Source organism: Amphiura filiformis, chromosome 18 (genome assembly GCF_039555335.1).
Source record: "Amphiura filiformis chromosome 18, Afil_fr2py, whole genome shotgun sequence".
NCBI lineage: Eukaryota > Metazoa > Echinodermata > Ophiuroidea > Amphilepidida > Amphiuridae > Amphiura > Amphiura filiformis.
Genome location: NC_092645.1, coordinates 26,158,046 through 26,180,873, shown reverse-complemented (window position 1 = coordinate 26,180,873; position 22,828 = coordinate 26,158,046). Strand labels below are relative to the sequence as shown.

Genomic DNA, 22,828 nt, shown 5'->3' with positions numbered 1-22,828 from the left:
CTTCTGACAGCATTGCCCTTATTTGTATTCGTGTGCTGGCAGTGTTGTATATATTTTCTGCCTGCTTCTGATATTTATTCGCACCCCCAGGGCTAGTATTGATGGTATTCACTATAGTTGCTGCTTACTTCAGACAGTATTGTATTTATTTGCTGTCCATACTGCAGTTACTGTCCGTTTTCCTATACACAATACACAGTGCTTTCACCATTGACGCGTGACCCCTACAAATGATGTATGTTGGAAGAATGGGCACTTGACTAGTTAACATCACTGTGTGAAAAATAACCAGCCAATATTTAATTTATTCTCCAAAACTTCTAGCAAATATATTTCTCTAACATGACATAAAAATTACAGCTAGGTTAGATGTTCAGAAATGGTCGCACTTTTGTAAAATATGAGTGAGGGCAAGGCATAGCTAGCCAACTCCCCGTGTTAATTGAATGGAGATTTGACCGAAAATATTGGTATCGGACCGCTCACTTCTGAAGAATGCCACAAAAAAACGGTAAAAGCTACATTTTAATTATTCTCTGGCAAACCTTCATGATGAGTTTCTTATATAGTATGCCGAAATTGGGTACTGTAGGTACGTGATTGACAAAGGGTCGCACTTTTCTGATAAATAAGTGACAGTGAACATGAAATATCAGCGCCCATAAACCCAAGTTAGTAGCTAGTTAGTGGAGGCCGTCACGGGACTGATTATTGATTATTGAAGTGCCTTATTAATAGATACGCACGATTTAGGGCAAGAAAAACAAAGCGGACACTTTTGGAGACATCATCATCATCATCATCATCATCATCATCATCATCATCGACATCATCATCATCATCACTTTCTACATTTTTTCTAAACAACATAGGGCCTACCGTTTTAATGAAATAAAACATCACGATTTTCATCCCGAAACAAATATAATGCATAAGAAATCGTTTGTTTTAGAGCGTGATGATGAAATAAAACATCACGATTTTCATCCCGAAACAAAGTAATACATAAGAAATCAATTTTTCGTGAGTGATGAAATAAAACATCAAAATTGTCATCACAAAACAAGGTAATAGGCCTACAAAAGAAATACATTTTTCGAGAGTGATTAAATAAAACATCACGATTTTCATCACGGAACAAAGTAATACATAAGACATCGTTTGTTTGATTGCAATCAACCGCGACAGTTCGTCTCACACACATAACAATGCACTGCGATCAAATAGGTTGATGACAACATTTGATTGAATGGACTGCACTGCGCCATGATTACGTGCACCGGTTCAAATCCTTTGTTTGGAGCCAATCAATAATTTCACGTACAGCCTCTATGCAAATTAGAGTTTACACACGCTGCAGCTGGGGTAATCGACCGAAGCTGGTTGCCGTTAGTGATCGAATGCATGAGCTTATTTGCTTTACTGAATCGATTTACTGGATTAATTTCCTGTTAACTGGGTTTAATGCCACAAAGGTCGAATCGCCTTTGCCATGGACCATGACTGCATCATGCTAATTATTATAATATTGCTTTTATTTGTAATCGTGTGCTGGTAGTATTGTATATAATTACTGCCTACTTCCAATAGTATTATATTTATTTGCACTATAGTGCTGATGTTATTCAATATATTAGCTGTCTACTGCTGACAACATTGTATTTATTTGTATTTGTGTTCTGGCAGTGTTGTATATATTAGCTGCACACTTTTGATAGTGTTGTATTTATTTGCACTATAGTGCTGATGATATTCAATATATTTGCTGTCTACACTAGAAGATGTTTTGGATGAGAAAACGGACATTTTAGTGAGAAACGGCCAAAATGGTTAGAATTTAATTTTCTCATTCTTTTGGATGAGAAAATAATAATGTTTATTTTGAGCTCAGCGGGAATTAGCAATTCTCACCCGTTTTAATAAGACAATAATGATTGACACACACACACCAGGAAGTTTCTCATCCAAAAGAATGAGACAATTTAAATTCCAACCATTTTGGCCGTTTCTCATCAAAATGTCCGTTTTCTCATCCAAAACTTCCTCTAGTGCTACTGCTGACAGCATCAATTAAGATAGGATAGTGTTGTGTATATTTGCTGTAGACTGTTTATAGCATGTAATGCCATTTATTGGATATCTACTACGTATAGTACAATTATATTGTATTTATTGATACCATACTGCATGTAGTGCTGATAGGATATACACATTTACAGTTTATTGCTGATGGTATTGATTAAGAGACGATAATATATTATTGTATTTGCTGTCTACTGCTGATAGTATGTATAGTATTTTTTTGATTCTGCTGCTGCTAATAGTATACAAATATTAACTGTCTATTCAACAACTCTTCCTATACCTTTGTACAGGAGCCAACCGTTGTTAATCCATGATGAATCCACACTTTTTAGAGCGCGTAAAATTCGTCATGCCTGGAACATGTGTGCGTATTCAAGCTTTACAAGTTGAATTCAATATTTTTTCAGGCAGCGGCTAAACATGCAGTTTTATTCTGTAGTTTTATTGCCGATATCAACAGAGAAATCATCGAAGTTTTTGTAAGGCTGAGGGGCAATGATTAACTAACATTCCTCATGAAATAATCATGTGAATTATACGATCTTTAGCTTCTTTTCGTTGTTGAAAGGGATTCAATCATGTTTCACCGTTGTTCATCACCGTTTAACAACTCGCGTCCGGCGCGTCTGCGTGGTAAAGCTTTAGCTCGGGCAGCTTTAACTGCCCTCGCGAAGTAAACCACGCAGACGACGCGGCCGCATCGTTGTTAAACGGTGATGAACAACGGTGAAACGTGATTGAATCCCTAATTATATTACTACGACATATATATTGAAATTGTTAGGTTAGTTGGTCTGGGTTCCTGTAATACAAGCGTTTGTATCATATTATTTTTGTGGTGTGTTTACATTTGTGATAATTATAATAAAATCTAGACAACGATATAGATAGCGTGACCGTCCACCACAAATGGGCAGTAATGTCAGCAGTGTCACTTTTGAGACATTGAACACGTACATTTTCCTATATTGCATACCACTGTTGCTTTTTTGCAAGGTTGTAAACAATCGGTAAAATAGTTAGGAAATCCTTTGTTTTCTATTGTTTTTTTGAGCGGTTCAATGTGCCATATTTCCAAACAAACTCTTCCGACATTACAGCATATTCGTGGTGCATAGTCACATGTATACAGGGTGTATCAAAATGTTTGGTACCCATCATATTTGGTGTTTATTGACAAGCTTGCTTCGTCAATATGCAACATTGGATATTCTTGAAATGCCAATGATTTATAGCTTGATTACCTTTCATAACATCCCTCTAAACATAGGGTAGTTCCTGGTTTACATTTTGTTATGGTATTCTTGTCCATAATCACTGGAAACTGGTGGGTACCAATCATTTTGATACACCCTGTAATGTCTTTCAGAAGACACGTGTTTGTATTATATATTTATATGCCTATGTTTAAAGACGTATCTATTTGCTAGACACTTTAAACCAATTGTTTTTAAGTGTATTGCCATTTCAACTTGTGTCATCTCTAATTTGGACAATTAAGTTAAAGTTAATAATAAAAAGTTTCGATATGTGTTTTGAGGGTCTCAAGTGTGTTGGTTTGTGTACCTGTAACATGTGTAAGGAGATTTTGTACAAATTATGTTTGTGATGCTTTTATATGTGCAATAAGTATATAACAACGTGATTAAAGTTAAACACACTTGATCCAAACACAAGAAAGTTATTCCTACGTACCTCCTGGAACAAAGCCATATAAATATTTGATAATACTGCCATTATGTTAAATTCTTAATTCTTACAAATTATCTGAACCTGAAAGTGTTACGAGGATATGTTAATTTTATGAGGAAAACAGTTATATCTATGTTGCAATAAACGCAACCAGGCTGTCAAAACCCCACGATTTGCAAAATCAAATTATACAATTGATGCCAAAAAAAGTGTTTAAACTATTAATTTTGGGCTTCCCCCTCCCATCTGGGAGTTATTTCGTTGTAAGTACCATGAATTTTGTGTTTACATTGATTGACGTTATATATTAGAAATCATTGTCACATTATTTCATATAATCTTGTCTATTGCATTAAGGGATCTGGAATGAGCGTTTCGACAGTATTTTTGTTGGACATGAGAGCCCATCAGACATATCGAATTGCATTCTGAATACGAAGAATGTCTTTCCGATATCAAATAAATTTCATTTTTAGATATAATACAAATTTTATGACAAATTATAAAAATTATATATTTTTCATATTTTTGATATAAAACAGTCCTCGTAAATTTTATAAATCTAATGATATATTCTTAAAGTGTATGTAACTGGGAAGAAAAGCCGACGATCAATTGAAAATTATGACCTTTCATATTGAAGATAGGATTTTTCCCCAAAAGACCAATTTTTTTTGGTGTTTTGGGAAAAAATCCATATCTTCAATACGAAAGGTTAAAATTTTCAATTGATCGTCGGCTTTTCATCCCACCTACATACACTTTAAGTATAAATCATCAGATTTATAAAGTTTACTTCGAGTACTGTTAAATATAAAAATATCAATTTTTATTAATTTGCCATAAAATGTGTATTACATTGCGAATTTCAAAAAATCAAAATTATTTGATATCAGAAGGACATTTTTCGTATTCAGAATGCAATTCGATATGTCTGACGTGCTCTAGTGTCCCACAATAAATACTGTCCAAACGTTCATACCCCAGCCCTTAAAGCCATATTATAACATTTGCTGAGGAGAACGCCCTCAAAAAATTTAAATTCAGGTTTTTACACGATCGTAATGATCTTTAGTAAACAAAGATTCTCTGCAAAAATCAAGACTTTAGGTGCTGTAGTTTAGTCAAAATCCGAGATTTTGAATAAACCGCCGGATCCGGCGTTTTATTATTACGATAGAAATATTAGTCGAACGCGTATGCGATGTCAATACACCCCTACGTACACGGCGTGCGGGACACACACACAAACGCCAGAGGGCCGTACCATATTACAGCCGCCGGAGTAACATGCATTGGCGCTAGTTGTAAATTCCGATTTTCTTTGGGACATATCTGACAGTAAATGCTAATATTTGATTGAAAATGAATACTAATATATTTTTAAAGAAATGTTATAATAATTATGGCTTTAAGTTGTTTATTTACACTCGTTACTATATTATATTTAATTCAAATTAACCATAATTAACATTACATGTTATGGACTTTAGTGCTATTGAGGGCGTGAATGTTGGCTTTTTTTCTCTCTCTTGAATTTTCTGCCTTTGTAAATGATTTATTTTTGTCTTGTATCTTTATGTTTAAATAAAATTATATTTATATTTGATTTTTATACATTTTTGCATCTTTTACGGTCGTTCGGTGAGTGACTATTAACATGCTGATGTTGGTCATAAATTATGTTTGAATTATTTTATTAAAATTATAGTTGTCCACATTCAGACAAAGCATTACTAAATTTTTTCAAACACGTTTGCAGCTTTTTTTAAACATATTGTGTGATCAACTTGACACAATAATTATGATCGTAAAGTACAGGAATTTCACTTTTGCTTTGGCACTGTGGAAGAAAGCTATGGACGAAATTAACGATATCACCTTCCTTCATTCAAACACAAATATTTAACAACAAAAAAAGACCAAGTAGTACTAACAAACCATTTCAGTCGGTACAAATTCCAAACTTAAGCAATTTGATATATTATATTTAACGTTTTCTTGAAAATGACTCAATTGAATGTGTCGGTAATAATCATTTTGATACAGCGTACATAAAGCAAATGCTGTTTAACTTAGCGTTTATTACGTGAAAAGTTTATCATCAAAGTTAAATAAAAGATGACATTTATAATAATCTCAACCATAATGGGCTATTCCAGGTGTATTCCGCACCCCCCCTATGGAAGACCCTGTCGGAATTGTGGTAATATGGCCAGCCGGAATTCAAGTAAATGTAAATGTCTTCCATAGGGTTCCAGCTGGAATTAGAACATTTGTTCAGTTTCCAGCCAGAATTCAAGTAAATTGTAAATGTCATTCATAGGTTAATCGAGATGGCGATCATAAGTGAAGATCCTGCCGGAATTGGAGCATTTTTGACCATTTTCCAGCCGGAATATTAAGAAATATGAATGTCTTCCATAGGCACATCATGACCTTTCACAATCCCCACTCTTATCCCCACGCAATGTTGGTTGCTCCAAGGTACGTTAATCTGGTTGAATAGATTAAATTAATTCTCTCATTGTATGATTCCCAGATGATTGAGAGTATTCACAATCCCCACTCTTGTTTTTTTTTTGTTAATTTTAGCAGCCGGAATTTCACCTAATCTCAATGTCTTCCATACCCTCCAGCCGGAATCTGTGTTAAAAATGACTGCTGGAATTCTAGAACATCTCAATTCCAGCTGGAATTGTATTTTTTGTTAAATGTCTTCTATAGGGGTGGGGTGCGGAATACATCTGGAATAGCCCAATTCTGAGCAGTGGTGTGTTTTTAATTGTGGTCTTTTTCATACTGACTTGCTTCCCTGATTGCAAAATATATTAATAGATATGTAAAGGTACGGAAGGCTCATACGTGATGGTGTAATTAAGTAGTATAAAAAACTATATCCATGTCATGCTAACCACCCCAAAATAAATACGTTTTTATAACTCATAAAGGTAAAGAAGAACGTTCTTGTCAAACAAGTTATCACATATTATGTGACTTGAAGTCTAACATCAAAGCCAAAGGACGATGCAACCTCCTGTGCTTCCTTCACGTCGGTATAGAAGCGGAATTCGGAAAGTAGGCCTAGTAAGATAATTCCTACTATTCCGCTTCCATTCCAAGCATGTATTGACAGGAATAATAGGAAATAAGAGGAAAAGACACTACTGTGACCAATTTTCCCTAAAAACAGATTCGCTTAAGTTCTTTTGGACCTATTGCATTCTGTAAATCGTGTTAATTGCGCATTGAACCAACACCATCCCGCACCCCCTGGCTACAGGCCTGCATGTACATGTACTGAATGAAATCGTCCCAGTGTTGGCAGTAATAATTATTTTTAAGTTACCCAGCGAAGCGTGTCCAAAGTCAAGGTTAACGTCATTGAATTTGTATTCTGGGTTTCACATTATCATTCAGTTTTGGTGTATACGGTGCAAGGTGTGCATTTGTACCATCGAGGTAGATAAGGATATAGCACCCTGCTCACTGAACCGATGATTTACCCTTTTAGTTGTATTTGATGCAGATTTTGTTAGGTCCATTCATTTCGTAATGACTTGTTCAGTGTGTGATTGTCAATGAAACAGCAACGTACCAGCTCTAGCTCAGCGATCTATGTTTATCCACGTCATTGAGTTGTAATCAGCCATTTTAGTTTGTTATTTTAAAGGAATAAATATGGGGATACAAATAATTTCACTGTAATTCGGATTGTTAAAATAACAGGACTAGCAGAAGCCGATTTCCAGCTTTCCAGGTAAGTGAAACTTTTACCACAGCAAAATGTGTGGACACGCATAAGTTAGTCCACTACATATGGAACACATTCTCAAAATTGATTTTTATCTATGATTCATGCTTAACGAAATAATGCAAATAATTATATATAACTTACGCGATATAAAAAAAAATATGATTGATTGTTTTTTTAAGGAAACTAATGAATCAACGATAATGGTAAAGTAAAACAATTGTTAAAATTATGATTTCAACGTCGATGTCTGGTCAGTGCATTGTGCAAGAATTATTTTTGTGACTTTACTTCCTTCTAGACAAACGTGTATAAAACAACATGGCGCCCATCATGTGACATGTATTCAGTTTAATAAAAGATTTCTTCTTTCTATAATAAATCTGGGATCTTTGGTCGCAATAGCTTGAAAATTCTGTAAAAAGAAAGCTTCTGATTTGTGCAACTACTCCCAGATATAATGTTGCAACTACTATCACACTCTCCAGTGTGGGGAAACACTGAACGAACAAGTGTAAATGAAACCTTATATAACCGTCTATTTCAGCTAACTATCTCCATTTGGCAAAGCCTGGAAAATCCGAGTAAAGGGAACCATGGCAACGGCAAGTGTAACAGGATCAGAGGAAGAAGTAGAAGAAGATACAACGAAAAGAAGAAAACTTGATATGGGTAAGATGCGTGGGCTTAGAAAATGTTGTGTTGTCCTTACATGAAAATGTTGCATAGGGTCGGGCGGTGCTTTTTCAACCATTGTTAACCTACACTTTGAAGTCAAGTATTAATTTTAAACTGTAAAAGAGAAAAAAACAACAACAATTTTTTGGCTGTATTGACAGCAAACAAATCTGTTTGATTAAATTTTGACATTTTATTTTTATTTTTATTTTTCCTCAATTATTTAAAGGGGCACTTCGTGATCCATAGCCTCATCCCCCAACTTTTCTCAAAAAAGTTGAGATTTTTATATCACTGGAAACCTCTGGCTACATAATGTTTATGTACAAAATATTTCTTGCAGATTAATTCGTTTAGCAAAGATATCGTGAAATTTGAATTTCGTTCTGGTGCACCAGAACGAAATTACAACGTATTGTCTATGGAGCAGTGTAATACACATAATCATGCATAACTCAAGTATTAATTTTAAACTGTAAAAGAGAAAAAAACAACAACAAATTTTTGGCTGTATTGACAGCAAACAAATCTGTTTGATTAAATTTTGACATTTTATTTTTATTTTTATTTTTCCCTCAATTATTTAAAGGGGCACTTCGTGATCCATAGCCTCATCCCCAACTTTTCTCAAAAAAGTTGAGATTTTTATATCACTGGAAACCTCTGGCTACATAATGTTTATGTACAAAATATTTCTTGCAGATTAATTCGTTTAGCAAAGATATCGTGAAATTTGAATTTCGTTCTGGTGCACCAGAACGAAATTACAACGTATTGTCTATGGAGCAGTGTAATACACATAATCATGCATAACTCGCAAACGCAATATCGGAATCAACTGAAATTTTGGGAATATGCTTTTTTCGTGGATATGTACTGAAAAATGTCATAAAAAGAGGATGCTAGGATCATGAAATACTCCTTTAAAAAAATATATTAAAAAATCATCCACCAATGATTTTGTCAAATTTGGGATGGGTAAGGGCAATACAGCAATCTTTTGGACAATTACGTAGGCCAATGAGATCTATAAGTAGGCTAACTAAATCAAGAATTCACATTATAAATCGGGGAGAAAGTTTGTCTCATAGCTTTTTAAAGTCGCCTTCTGGCGCGTGATATTTTATAGCATAACATGGCGATCGAGAAAACCTAGAAATCCAAATATCAGGTCAACATAAAATGAACGTTTTTTTTTCCATCCTAATTATGGTTTGTTTGCTATACAAATTTATATTATTTTATGAATTTGTACTTCAATTTGAAGGCAGTTGTAGAATTAAAATATGTGAAAGTAACTATGACAACACCCACGCCCATTTTGGGCAATTTGTACTGTAATGAGTGCCATTCAAATCGACTGAAAATGGCGGGAAATGTGGTTTCTGCAACTATCCTAAGTACACTTTAATATCAAGAACATTAATCATTTCTGTACAGCAAGAAAACTTTTAAAACAATTTGAAAAAATATATGTTTTTAGCCAAAATGCTGAAAACATGCGTTTTATGTTGACTTAAACCTTAGATTTCAGGAAGTTTCCACGATTGAGGTTTTGATATACACAATCGTATCAATAAATTGGTAAACTTTTAGTTTCAAATATTCTAAATTTTTAAAATTTTATCATGTAAAATTAACTTTTTTAGTCAAATTTGATCAAAATCACCAAAATAATGTTGCATGAATATTATAGAGATGTAGTTTTTAATGGTTATTAAAATACAAGTGACATGCATTTTCCATGTTCATGTTATTGGTAAAAAAATGTAAAAAAAAAACAAAACCCAAAAAACAAAAAACAACAACAACATAACACACATAACCCAAAACTGCAAATTTCTAAATCTTTTCTAAGACTTGTTATTGCGGCCACCCTGCTAACTAGGCCTTTTTAAAAAAGTAGCAAAATCCAAATTATAAAAAAAATTCATGCTAAAATGGTCTGTGGTTTCCTTTTATGATCCAAACATCCACCTAAATACATTGATATCAATATAGAGGCCATGAAACCCAAAGTGCTCTATTTAACGGTTTCGTAGAACAGATGTTTCAAATGGATCAAAATTAATATTCAGGACAGTCTGGAGAATCTTTCCCTGCCGTGTTGGCAAATTTGTAACTCGCGTGTTCTACTCCGTTTTCATGGAAATGGTTACGCTATTTAAGGATTTTTGTCATTTTTAACCAAAAGTGTCACAATTTGGTGTGCAGAGATCTAGAGCAATGGCTCTCATGGATAAAGGCGTACAAGTCAAAGAAGAAATGGTCATGCGATATTGGTTGAACTAAGAGGTTGAATGTCATATGGGATGTTGAGAAGTACAACTTTTTTTGAAAGCATCATTTTTGGAAAATATGATTATTTTTGACCAAAACCAAAAGATTTTGAGAAATGTATGTCAAGTTATGCAAATAAATGGGGGGGGGGGGATTTCTTTTGAAACCTGTGTGTACCATTATGCGTGTCGAAAAGAAACTTTCAAAAACATCAGTGTACACAATAATTATACAAATAACCATGTTTTTCTGTAGGTATGGTTATCATGGTGTCTGACAATGATATAAATGACGTGGTGTACAAAACACATCTTGGACGCAACCTACTACAACGCCTCTTCCATCAACTTGGTATAACAACTTCAGATATTGAGTATGCCGAGCGCATGGCAGACACCAGAGATTTTAAACTGCAGTCAATTCAAGTTTTACATTTCTGGCGACAATCCAACGGAGAGAAAGCTACGAGAAAGGCGATTATTAATGCCTTGATAGAGTGCAACTTAATCGAAGCCAAAGAGATGCTAGTGAGAAAATGGACTTCCTGTCCTTCAGGTACAAACCTTTACGATTAAAGTAAATTAATTGTGTAAATGTGCTGTATTGTGAAAATATATTGGTAAAATGAAAAAAAACCTTTTAATGTAGGCCTAATTCATTTATACCATGTGACCACCATTGGTTTCAGCCCCGGGTTTCAGTTCTGTAAAATGAATTAGTACGTTGTTGTAATGTTTCTGTTAAAGTATGTAACCAAAACACACGTCAGTAAGACATGGTTAACGACGACGTGTGCGATGTGTAAAGTGAAATATATTACAGAGTGTGTTGCAATCACCTATTCGGTGTTTTTGCACTATCATTATTATATCGTAATGCGCCCTATGTTCACCTTCATGCGTCAATCACTTCGATTTGGGATGTAGATTCATTGAGTTACAGCAAACATTTGTATCATGTTTGTATCCCAAAGTGCACTACCAGATTCTAATTTTGTTCTCATTTAAATATCACCCCTTTATTACATTTTTGTCAGAGTTTGGAAACCAAAATGCGGCACTATCAGGAGATATTCCTCAGCGAGACTCATTATACCCTCACCCGGGAAGCTCCTCTCATATTTTACCATCCAGAGCACCATATCCAGTATGTCCCACGCAACAAGTGCCGTCTAATAGTAATACAACTCCGTACTATGGACGGCAAGTTGATTTTACCAATGAATACACGAGTAAGTTCTTCATTCTTATTTAACTGGAAAGAGGACCCTAGTTAGGATTCATTCCTTCGTCTAGAATTCTTTCAGACTTACCTGATCTGATTAAAACATTTTAAGATTTACAATGTTAAATCTTTTAAAAGGACCTCAACGTTACGCCAATCTAGACGATCACGTGAACCAGCTACAAATAATACAGTCATGGTAATTCGAATTTCTACCCAGATACTAGAGACAAATTAGGGGTGGTGCAATAATTCTGTGTACCCCCGGGGTGGTGAATTATAAGGGGGGGCAAAGATTTTTGGCAGGCCAAAAGGGGGGGGGAAGCATTTTTGGCAGGTCGAAAGGGGGGGGTCAAGCGATTTTTGGCAGGTCGAAAGGTTGGGGCAAGCAATTTTTGGCACAGATATTTTGTGTACCATTTTATATTACGCCCTAAAAAGGCGTAGGAAAACGTTCGGAACACGTTCAAATATGCAAAATTTCCTGCTCGCTGCGCTCGCATTATATGATACGACATTTTAAGGTTTTAAATTCGGGTTCCCCAAAATCTTGCATGTGTAAGGGGGGGCAAAGATTTTTGGCACGTCAAAGGGGGGCAAAAGGTTTTTGGCACGTCGAAAGGGGTTAAAGATTTTTTGGCACGACCAAAGGGGGGCAAGCGATTTTTGGCAGACCATTTTGAGAATTAACCACCCCGGGGGTACACATAATTATTGCATCACCCTTATGTAAACACGTGTTAACACTGGGTTGCTTCCATGTGCTTCTTGACATGAATCCATAAAAGTTATTGTGCTTTCTGAATTCCGGTTTCTTTATACAGTCAAGTACAATGTATGTGGATTGAAATAATGAAAAGTAATGTTTTTAATTAATTTATTTTTTTCCAGATTATCATTCATCAATTGCAAGAAACACAGCGACGACACCCACCACCTCTAGATACCCTAGATATCAACACCCTTTGGTACCACACACAAGCCAATATTTCCATACACACCAGATTCATCCTATCGGACAATCCTCATTTTTACCAAATACCCAGCTGTCAACTACGTCATATACGACAGGATTCCAGCAACCAGTAGCTGATTTCCCACGAACACATTTCAGTTCGAGTGAACTAATGCCCTCAATTGCCCAGTCATCAACATTTCGTACCTCACAAAACCCACAACACATGCATCAGCGACCTGATATAGACTACTATTCAACAACACCGGCATCTGGTAAGTGAATATTATCTGGCCAGGTCTACAATAAGACTAATGAGCTAAAATTAAACTTCTTTAAAACCCTTCCACATGATGAATTTTTGCTTGAAATATTGTTGTAGTATGTCTGTCATGACCTCCATATACACTTTGGTACTAATAAGATGAGCCTTGCAATAGCCATTGCCCCGTGTAGATAAACTTTCTTTTGTGGTTTCCCTGCTCTCCTTAAACTTTCTAAGATAAAAAATGTTTAACAAATTTGAGTTGTGTAGCATTAGGATACACATTTGATAGAGGCAACGTTCTTTTCTGTTCAATGTCAAGCCATGAAATATACTAATAATTGATGGGATTAAAATGGGCTTCTTTCCAGATCCATTATCAACACGGGTCAAAAACCAAGCCTTCTCAGGACCTCATCGTCATTTGCAGCCAAACCAACCACCAGACCCAGCACCTCACTTACCACAGATACATCGTACTTCGCAATTACATTCTTACAACTACTCCTCCCCTCAATCCTCATTATCCTCAACAGCTTGTATAACGGGACTCCAACAGCCAATATCTCAATTTCATCATCAAACACGTCACGTTACAGGTGAAGGAGTCCCTTCATATCCCGTACAGTCTTCATCGTTTGATCTGTCAAATGTATCTCATCGCGTAGAGTCTGATTATCCACCAGTACGCCAGCTTCATGATCAAAATTATCTCCCAAAAGAGCAACTTGGGGCACAAGCATCATCTTGTAAGTCACGATTTATTTCGTTTTTAACAATAACAAATTCTTTTTTTTATATGGTATACTTAATTTGCTGTATATTGGAAAAAACGTACATTCAGTCTAATACGATGCTTTATTGTAATTAAGTTGAGTTTAATTCTTTGCCACATTTGTCCAATGCTCCTGGGGTAGTCAGATGGAGAGGAATATTAAATGGTGTGCGAATGCTGACATGCTTTTATTGATGTTGATAAATAGGTTGAAGTCACACTAAAAATAGTTATTTAGATTTTAATCAAAAGCGTGACAGTATACAAATATTAACTGTCTATGAAAGAGATGAGAGATGAAAGATGGATTGTTCCATTCCATGAGCCGGAACGGCGAGTGGAATGGAACAATCCATCTTTCACCGAGTGATTATATTTCGACCATTACACGAATTTAAGACAGTTAATATTTAATACAATGGTAATACAATTTAAGGTAGGAAATACATATTTTCATCAACATAACACCATGTTTTGCCGTGATATACTTCACATTTTGGGGTCCACCCCATAACTAAATCGGCGAGTCTAAGAGTCAGCGCACACGGCTTGGCACAAGCGCACTACGGCAAAGCACGTGATGGTAAAAACTATCACACGGAGAGGCTGATGGTAAAAATGATAAATGGTAATCAACCAATGAACTGTCTAGAATTTATGTATGAGTGATATAATATGGCATAGCAATCTGCTGAAATATATCTGTTGTCAATTTCAGTGTCCATTAGTGCCATATCACCGTGATGTTATTCTTGTCAGTACTAAAAACCAAGATCGAAATTGGATGATTGTTCAAAATCAGTGCGACACATGATTGGGACCTTTTAAGTTAACAAAATGCAGTTTGGCACTAAAATAGCCATGATATTATTTCTATAGTTATCAACACAATTATAACACGATATTACCCAATTTCCATCAACTTTCAGTACTTCAGTTGGTAAAGGGTATAAACAACAACAACAACAACAACAACAACAACAATAACAACAACAACAAAAACAACAACAACAACACACACAAAAACAAAGACAAACATTGGTAGTTAGTAATTAGTAGAAGTATTATTTATTACACCAATAAATCAGTATATGAATCGGCTCCGGTTCAAGTTATTCACGCCTATATTGCCAACGTTAATCAAATATTGTGACAAATTGGATCAATAGCGATTTTAGTGTTGAAAATAGTGTTTAGCCTCATTGGTACCCATAAAGCTGTCGGGTCACAGCCACAATATTTCATTTAGGAATTATGCGATTCTATTTTTGTTGTTGTTGAAATAAAAGACTTGGTGAGTCAATTGAAGACAACCAAAAACAACAACCCAATCTTACAAACAATATCAGAGTGTACGCGCAAACGCGGAAAAAGTAAATGTGATCCATATGGAACACCGGACAACTTCGTGTTAATTCAGAGAACATAGAAGAACCTTTTCCGAAGTCCCTCTCCCCTCACTCTCTTAATCCGCTCATCTTCTCTTATATTTTAGGTTATCATCATCCATTTGGAAGAAACACATCATTAGAACAGCAAGCTCATGTTATACCACCAATACATGGACCAGTTTCACAAAGTTTTCGTCAGAACTCACCTCAGATGACCCCTGATCAGCATATTCATCACTCACAATCATTACCATCTATTCAAATAGAGACATCACCAACAGCTTCATCAGGGCAACAAGGTGAAAAATAAATCTCTTTTGAGCGATTTTAAGATTGCTATGCATCATGAAATGCACATAAATGGGTTATACCTGATACCCAACATTGTCGGAATTATGTTTGATTGCAATATTAAAAAGGGCTCATACTGGAGTGTGTTAGGGTCAATGGAACAGTGTGTTATGGTGAATAGAAAAGGACTGCTGCATCCATTCATCTATGTGTCCGATTTGAGCGCTGACATATTGGAAAATTTGTCAAGCAATATTCATGAGATTGTACATTCAACGTCCAATTAAAAAAAAAAAAATCTTGCAAAAAATATCAGAGTGTAGGCCTACGCGCAAACAGAGAACTTGGAGACGAGTCTCTCCCCATTCTCTTACTCGCTCTCTCACTTAATCCTCAACCTTTATCTTCTGTTGTTAGGTTATCATCATCCATTAGGAAGAAACACAACATTGCAACAGCAAGCACATGTTATACCACCAATACATGGACCAGTTTCACAAAGTTTTTGTCAGAACTCACCTCAGATGACCCCAGATCAGCATATTCATCACTCACAATCATTATCATCTACTCAAATAGAGACATCACCTACAACTTCATCAGGGCAACAAGGTGAAAACAATTAATACATTTTCAGCGCATAAATGGGTGTATAAAACAGGTGCATCTCTAAATCGCTCAAATTACACCCAGCATTAGAGTAGGCCTAATTGAGTTTAATTGCTATATTAAATAAGGCTTATAATGTGTGTTGGGTTGAATAGAACAAGAACAGTGTTACCTTATTTCGTGAGGAGGGGGTTATTTTTCTGTTGATCTATATCATGTATATTGATCTATAACTGTGCTCGAAACTGGAATCGGAACAAGCTATGTTGTGTTGGACAAAGTTTTGAAATTTAGGTCTCCTATGTCAGTCACTTGCAGGGCTCTATTTTTTTTAAATCTAAGTGATATGGCATAACTTTGAATGCTAGTTAGGTTGCTATTTTTCTTTGAGGATTTTAATGATTTGATGGGTGACGCCATTAAACAGTTAAATTTGACAAAAAGATGCAAAAAATAGTTCATGTTGTTTAAGGTTAGCAACTATGTTAAACTGTTGCGATTTGGAAGTTCACATCATCTTGCGAATGGTATTGAGCTTTGGCAAAAATTGCATTGATCATTTCATAGCGAGTGTGTAGAAGAATTCAAATATCACAGATATACTTTTATAGGTCCTGTGGTTCTTGAGTTATGTTGTAAAGCTGGCTGAAACAACAACACTTTTGTAAAACGTACACATGGTACAAAAGTCATTAACAACAATAACTCAAGCACGTTTTCAAAGTACATGTATATATATGATTTGTATAATGAACTTTTGCAAAACATCAAAGTGTTATTTTTCAATAATTGATTTAATACGAGCCAAATATCCGGTATGTAATAGTCTCCAGGTTTCAATTATTATGAAAAATAATATGTTTCGTGATAAAATATCAGTTATCATGAGTAAATTATTATAAATAAAAAGCTAGGTATACATTTCCTGGTGCGACGTCACGACTTTTTCTAATATTTGAACAAACAACTACAGAAGAACTTGCAAAGATTTAAATAACTAACTAATGATAACAATGAAAATTGCTCCAAATGCAAAACATTAGCGTATTTTCGAGAAGGATTACAGATTATTATTTTATTTGTGTTTTGGTTCTTATGCCAAATGTTTTTTCAAAGTGAACTTGTAATAATATTTTGTCAGATTTATCTTATATTTGCTTTTCTTGCTTTCTTACTTATAAAACATGCAGTTCTAGTGCTAAATGTTTCGTTTGTTTTCTCATTACCAACAGTGTATACATCACCAGTATTCAACTTGGCAGAGTGCAAGAAAGAGTTGGTCAAATACTACCGACATGAAATGAGAAGAGTGCAATTGTTGCCATGGTGTGACGAGTCAAGAGATATGAATGACATTTATGTCACTTTGAAGTTGCAAAATAGGTCTGGGAAAGGTAGAACACAGCTGACAAATAATGAAGATCTTGTGTGTATTAAGTCTTCACAAAACGAACCAGAAACACGGATACTACTTAAGGGAGTAGCTGGTAGTGGAAAGTCAACTTTGTTAGCTAAATTGGCCTACACTTGGGCAGAACAAAAGAATGGCTCTCCACTCGCCAACTTTGAATTGTTATTCATATTAAGTTTACGTGAAGTTAAAAATCGTAGCTTGATTGTTGAAATATTTGAGCAAATCTTTGAAACCAACACTAAAGTGTCCAAAGATGGCCTGACAAAATACATCGAATCACATCCGCAGTCAATCATTCTCCTACTGGATGGCTTCGATGAATATTCAGCTAGTGATCTTTCTAACCCAGTTGGGAGCTTACAAGAAATTCTGACTTTCAAATCTTTCCGGGATTGTTACACAATTTTGTCAACTCGACCTCACAAGGATTTGCAAAATTATCAATCAAGCTATGTAGTAGTAGATGTGTTGGGATTTTCACGCAAAAATGTCAAATTGTATATGCAAAGATTCTTTAATGGCAACATTGATATGGCCCAAGGGCTACAACAAAGAATTAAAGAATCTGAAAGACTTATCTATTTGTCAAAGATACCAGTAATATTAATGTTAATGTGTCTGCTCTGGGAAGATGGGCAAAAATTACCAGATACTCAAACAGAACTATACCAAGAATTTATTTTCTTTTTATGGAGAAAGTATTGCACCAGGCGTGGTAAAAAAGTAAATTTAAAAAGCAAAACTGATGGCGAGTTTGAGCAATTTATATCACGATTAGGTGAGGTAGCACTAGATGGTTTATGTTCAATACAAAATATAGAAGCTGAAAAGATTGTATTTACTGATAACGACTTTGAGGATTCGTTTCAGTTGGGGTGCGAAACAGGGCTACTTAGTAGGGAACGATTGAGATCCAAGTTGAGTACACAGAGTGCCGTAACATTCCTTCATAAATCATTTCAAGAATTCTGTGCTGCAAAGTACTGGACTAATTTGTATACTACAGGTCCCCATCAGTTCAGTCAGATTCTGAGTCGATTTAAATCATGGACGGGTTTAATGAGCAAGTTTGATCTTATTAAATTTTGTTTTGGATTAGTTGAGAAGAGCGGGTTAGTACTCATTACACGGTTTGTAATAAGTTTATATCGAAACCGCCAGAGATTGAACTCCTGTCCAAGTGATATTCGTATTGGTTATAATAAACCAGAGGGCAGTACAAAAAACATAATAAATATTTTGACTTTGTTGTATGAAAGTCAAGACATGTCCGACGGTGGGGAGAGAGTTGATGACACTTTAGCACATTTGAAAATCAGGCAGCATTACCAAGGAAAACGGATGAGTAAAACAACGTCATTCGATCCACCAGCGAATGATTGCATAACCGACAAGAGCCACCATTGTGGTGCTTTGAATTCCTCACTAGGTAAAGCATTCAAATTAATATTTCCTGATGATGGATTCACAATAGCTGTAGCTAACAAATATCCTAAAGCAATATCAATGTTTCACAATTTCGTTAGGTCTGAATTAGGATTTTCAATACTATCAACAGTGAAATCGATTGGCTTTGAGAATCCACATTTATCAATGCTTGTTGTTGGTGATACACTTCGATGTATGTCAAATGTTGAGGATGTGAAGTTTGAGTTTTCAGAAGTTGATAACAATCATGGCAATGTACAATATGATTTGGGCAAGCAAATACACCCATCAGTCAAATCGATCAACCTTTTCAATCCACATTTATCTGTTTCTTTTGTTACCGATATACTAAGATATATATCAAATGTACATGATGTGAGTGTTACGTTTTCAGAATATGACCCCATTGATCAGCTTGGAGTAATGTTGACTGATAAACAGTGTTTGACCAAATTACTTAGCTTAAAATTAACATTAGACAAGCTGAAGGGAGATCACATTAAGATATTGAATGAATATCTTCCCAAGGTATCAAACCTACAAGAACTGAATATGAATGTCTCAAACATTTATCCTAGAATGGCAGTAGGACATCTAGTCAAACAACTGCAGTATTGCAGCAAATTAACAAGCTTGAATTTAACAGATAGCAAACTAGAGGAAGAACATATTAAAATATTGAGTGAGCATCTTCCCAAGATTTCAAACCTGCAAAAGTTGAATATGTCCTGCAATACTGTTGGAATGGCAATAAAGTCTCTAGTAAAGCCACTGCAGCATTGTCCCGAATTAAACATCTTAAACTTATCTAATTCACAGCTAAAGGAAGAACACATTAAAATATTGAGTGAATTTCTTCCAAAGGTATCAAGCTTGCAACAACTGGATGTCTCACAAAATAATGTAGGTATAGCAATAAAATCTCTAATGCAGCAACTGCAGTATTGTACCAAATTAACAAGCTTAAATTTATTTGATACCCAGCTTAAGGAAGATCACATTCAAATATTAAGTGAACCTTTTCCAAGGATATCCACCCTTCATGAACTGAATGTGTCACGGAACACTGTAGGAATGACAATAGGATCTCTAGCACAGCAACTGCAGTATTGCACCGAATTAACAAGCTTAAATTTATCTAATACCGAGCTGAAGGAAGATCACATTAAAATATTGAGTGAACTTTTTCCCAAGGTAACCAACCTGCAAGAACTGAATGTGTCTGAGAATATTGTTGGACTGGCAATAGAGTCCCTAGCACAGCAACTGCAGTATTGCACCAAATTAACTAGCTTGAATTTAGATAATACCCAGCTGAAGGAAGATCACATTGAAATATTGAGTGAGTTTCTTCCCAAGATATCCAACCTGCAAGAACTGTATGTGGCACGCAATAGTGTAGGCATGGCAATAGGACCTCTAGCACAGCAACTACAGTTTTGTCCCATGTTGAGTAAATTAAACTTAAGTAATGCACATATTCCAGACGAGGGTGTTATTGAACTATCACAGAGGTTTGTTTCAATGCCCAATCTGACTCACCTTGATCTCTGGCCTGGTTATGGGTCAATTTTTGGAAGCCTTGCTGTTGATGCTTTGTTCGAACACATTCACCATTTAACAAAACTACAGTACTTGCATTTTAATTACGGGCCTGTCAGTAAGTGTAGTGATCGTGTCAAGGATTGTTTTGATGCAATAGGAAATACAATACAAGACTACATTGTGGTTATGGAAATGAACCACGAAGAAGTGCAATTAGTGCAGGATGTAGCAAGTAAATATCATAAGAATTGAGTTTTCCGGATTGAAAGAAAATTAATATCAGCAATCATTGCAAGCAGTAACAAGCATTGCAGTAACAAAATTAAAGTCAAATGCACGATGAGATATACGACATCCTTTAATGAAAGGTGCTCAAGAGGGCTATAATATATATTAGGGCTATATTAAATGTGAATAACATGATGCGACAAGGACTTAAATATGTGTACCCTTATGTTATATTGTCGCTTATCTGACCTTGGTAAAACATTAATCGACTTCGAAACAAAATGTGTATAATCATGGCGTGTAAAGTGATTATCGTAGTTTCAAATTAAAACCGCTTACTTGCTGGCAAAATACATGACTTGCTCAGACTCGGATAATTTGGATATATATTGTTTCTGTGTGGGGTAACTGTTTGATATATCTTGGGGTAACTGTTTGATATATGTGGGGTAACTGTTTGATATATCTTGTCATCTGGAAAGAGATTACTCATCAGGCGCAAAACGCCACTTATTTAATCTTCTGTGCTACTTATGCATATAACTTAAAAGAAAAGTTGTGCATAGTTGACTTGACTTTAACGTAATGTTCAAATCCTCTTATAGGTGGCTATAGACGTTTAGTATTTGCGATGGTGTTTGTCTGTTTAATATAAATTACAGTAATGTATAACTCGAGCTTGATTACTCGATGTATACAAAACGCAATGATACCACAGTGGTCATATTTTCAATGGCTAGATACTAATAATGAAAAGATTCAGTTCCATTTGCTCAATTGCTGACGAGACCGTGCATATTTCCGTTATGATAGCTTTAAGAATGGTTGATGCAGCGTTATTTATAATATTTATTTATTTATTGTCCAGTTCTAGTGTTACATTTTTTACTATTTAAATATAGAGTATATTAATATAATTGTTGTCTGCTTCTGTAACATTGTATTTATTTGTATTTGTGTGCTGGTAGTGTTGTATATATATTTGCTGCCCACTTCTAATAGTATTTTAATTACTTGCACTATACAGTGCTGATGGTATTCAATATGTTCAGCATCGTATTTATTTGTATTCGTGATTTCGTGTGCTGGTAGTGTTGTATAATATTTGCTGCCTACTTCTGATAGTATCATATTTATTTGCGCTATATAGTGCTGATGGTATTCACTATATTTGCTGTCTACTGCTGACAGCATCGATTAAGATATGATAGTTTTGTGTATATTTGCTGTAAACAGTTTATACTATGTATATTATTTATTGGATATCTACTACTGATAGTATTTATTGTATTTATTGATATCCTGATAGGATACACATTTACAGTCTATTGCTGAAAATATTGATTAAGAGACGGTAATATAGCATTGTATATATTTGATGTCTACTCCTAATAGTAAATAGATAAATCCAAGATATACATCCAAGATGGTTGAAATCATCCAAAGGTAAAGTGCTCAACCAAAAATGGGAGCGAAAAAGGCCACAGGGCCTCACTCCTCAGAAGGAGTGATTCTGAATCTGAGGAGTGCTTCTGAGGATTGATTAATTAATTAATTACTCCTAATAGTATGTATTGTATTTATTGGTTATTTTCTGCTGCTGCTGATAATACTCTTTCATTTGTTATCATCTGCTGATAGCACACACGAAGTATTACTTAACTGCCTATTCTTGATATTTATTTTGGTCTATTGTTCATACACTGCTTTTTACCTATCTACTGCAGCAGTAAACAGATGCAATAATATTTGAATTTTGTTGACAGCATCGGCTGCCAGCAAAATGGTTTTATATATCTGACAGTATTGTTTGTATTTCTTGTCTATTAATACTTGTTATTCACACTTCAATGTTTATTGTATGTATATATTACTTCAATAATAGTTCATACATTATGTTGAACCGCTAATGTTTTATTTATTAGGTATTTTTTGCATTTAAAACGTAAAATATTCTATAATTGAAGACCGAATTAAAATACTAGTTTGCGTCTGACGTCCTGACAACCAGACCAAAAATGCCGTACTGCGCAGGTCAGCAACCACTCACATCGCGCCATTGCTCTGACGTCAGACGTAAACTAGTCTTTTAAAGTCGGTCTTCAATAATAAACAATGTGCGTGATTAATTTTATTGGACATGCAATTCTGAATTGATTCTAAATGTGAATCTTTAAAGGGTGCAAATTCAAAAGACCTTTTGACCTTGGTCGA

The 22,828-nt window shown here is 35.1% G+C and overlaps 2 protein-coding genes across 2 annotated transcripts in view; both read left to right on the top strand.

The window, feature by feature from the left end:
- The first annotated feature begins 7,461 nt into the window (after positions 1-7,461).
- Positions 7,462-22,828, top strand: part of LOC140140048 (uncharacterized) — an 83,893-nt gene continuing 68,526 nt past the window's right edge. The window contains exons 1-4 of the mRNA XM_072161860.1: positions 7,462-7,537; positions 8,079-8,203; positions 10,745-11,044; positions 11,526-11,720. Of these exons, the coding sequence (XP_072017961.1) occupies positions 8,128-8,203; positions 10,745-11,044; positions 11,526-11,720 (571 nt within the window). The 5' untranslated portion in view covers positions 7,462-7,537; positions 8,079-8,127. The remainder of the gene's footprint in view (positions 7,538-8,078; positions 8,204-10,744; positions 11,045-11,525; positions 11,721-22,828) is intronic.
- LOC140139598 (NLR family CARD domain-containing protein 4-like) lies at positions 13,289-21,418 on the top strand. Its single transcript, XM_072161302.1, has 4 exons — positions 13,289-13,682; positions 15,204-15,398; positions 15,808-16,002; positions 17,232-21,418. Exons 1-4 carry the CDS (start codon positions 13,289-13,291, stop codon positions 20,636-20,638), a joined length of 4,191 nt encoding a protein of 1,396 aa, XP_072017403.1. The 3' UTR covers positions 20,639-21,418.

What these genes read in the sequence shown, in the direction of transcription:
- LOC140139598 (XM_072161302.1), top strand. Translation starts at nt 13,289, where the DNA reads ATGGGCTTCTTTCCAGATCCATTATCAACACGGGTCAAAAACCAAGCC. An exon ending in TGGGGCACAAGCATCATCTT is followed by an intron (nt 13,683 to 15,203) that starts GTAAGTCACGAT and finishes CTTATATTTTAG; the next exon opens with GTTATCATCATCCATTTGGA. An exon ending in AGCTTCATCAGGGCAACAAG is followed by an intron (nt 15,399 to 15,807) that starts GTGAAAAATAAA and finishes TTCTGTTGTTAG; the next exon opens with GTTATCATCATCCATTAGGA.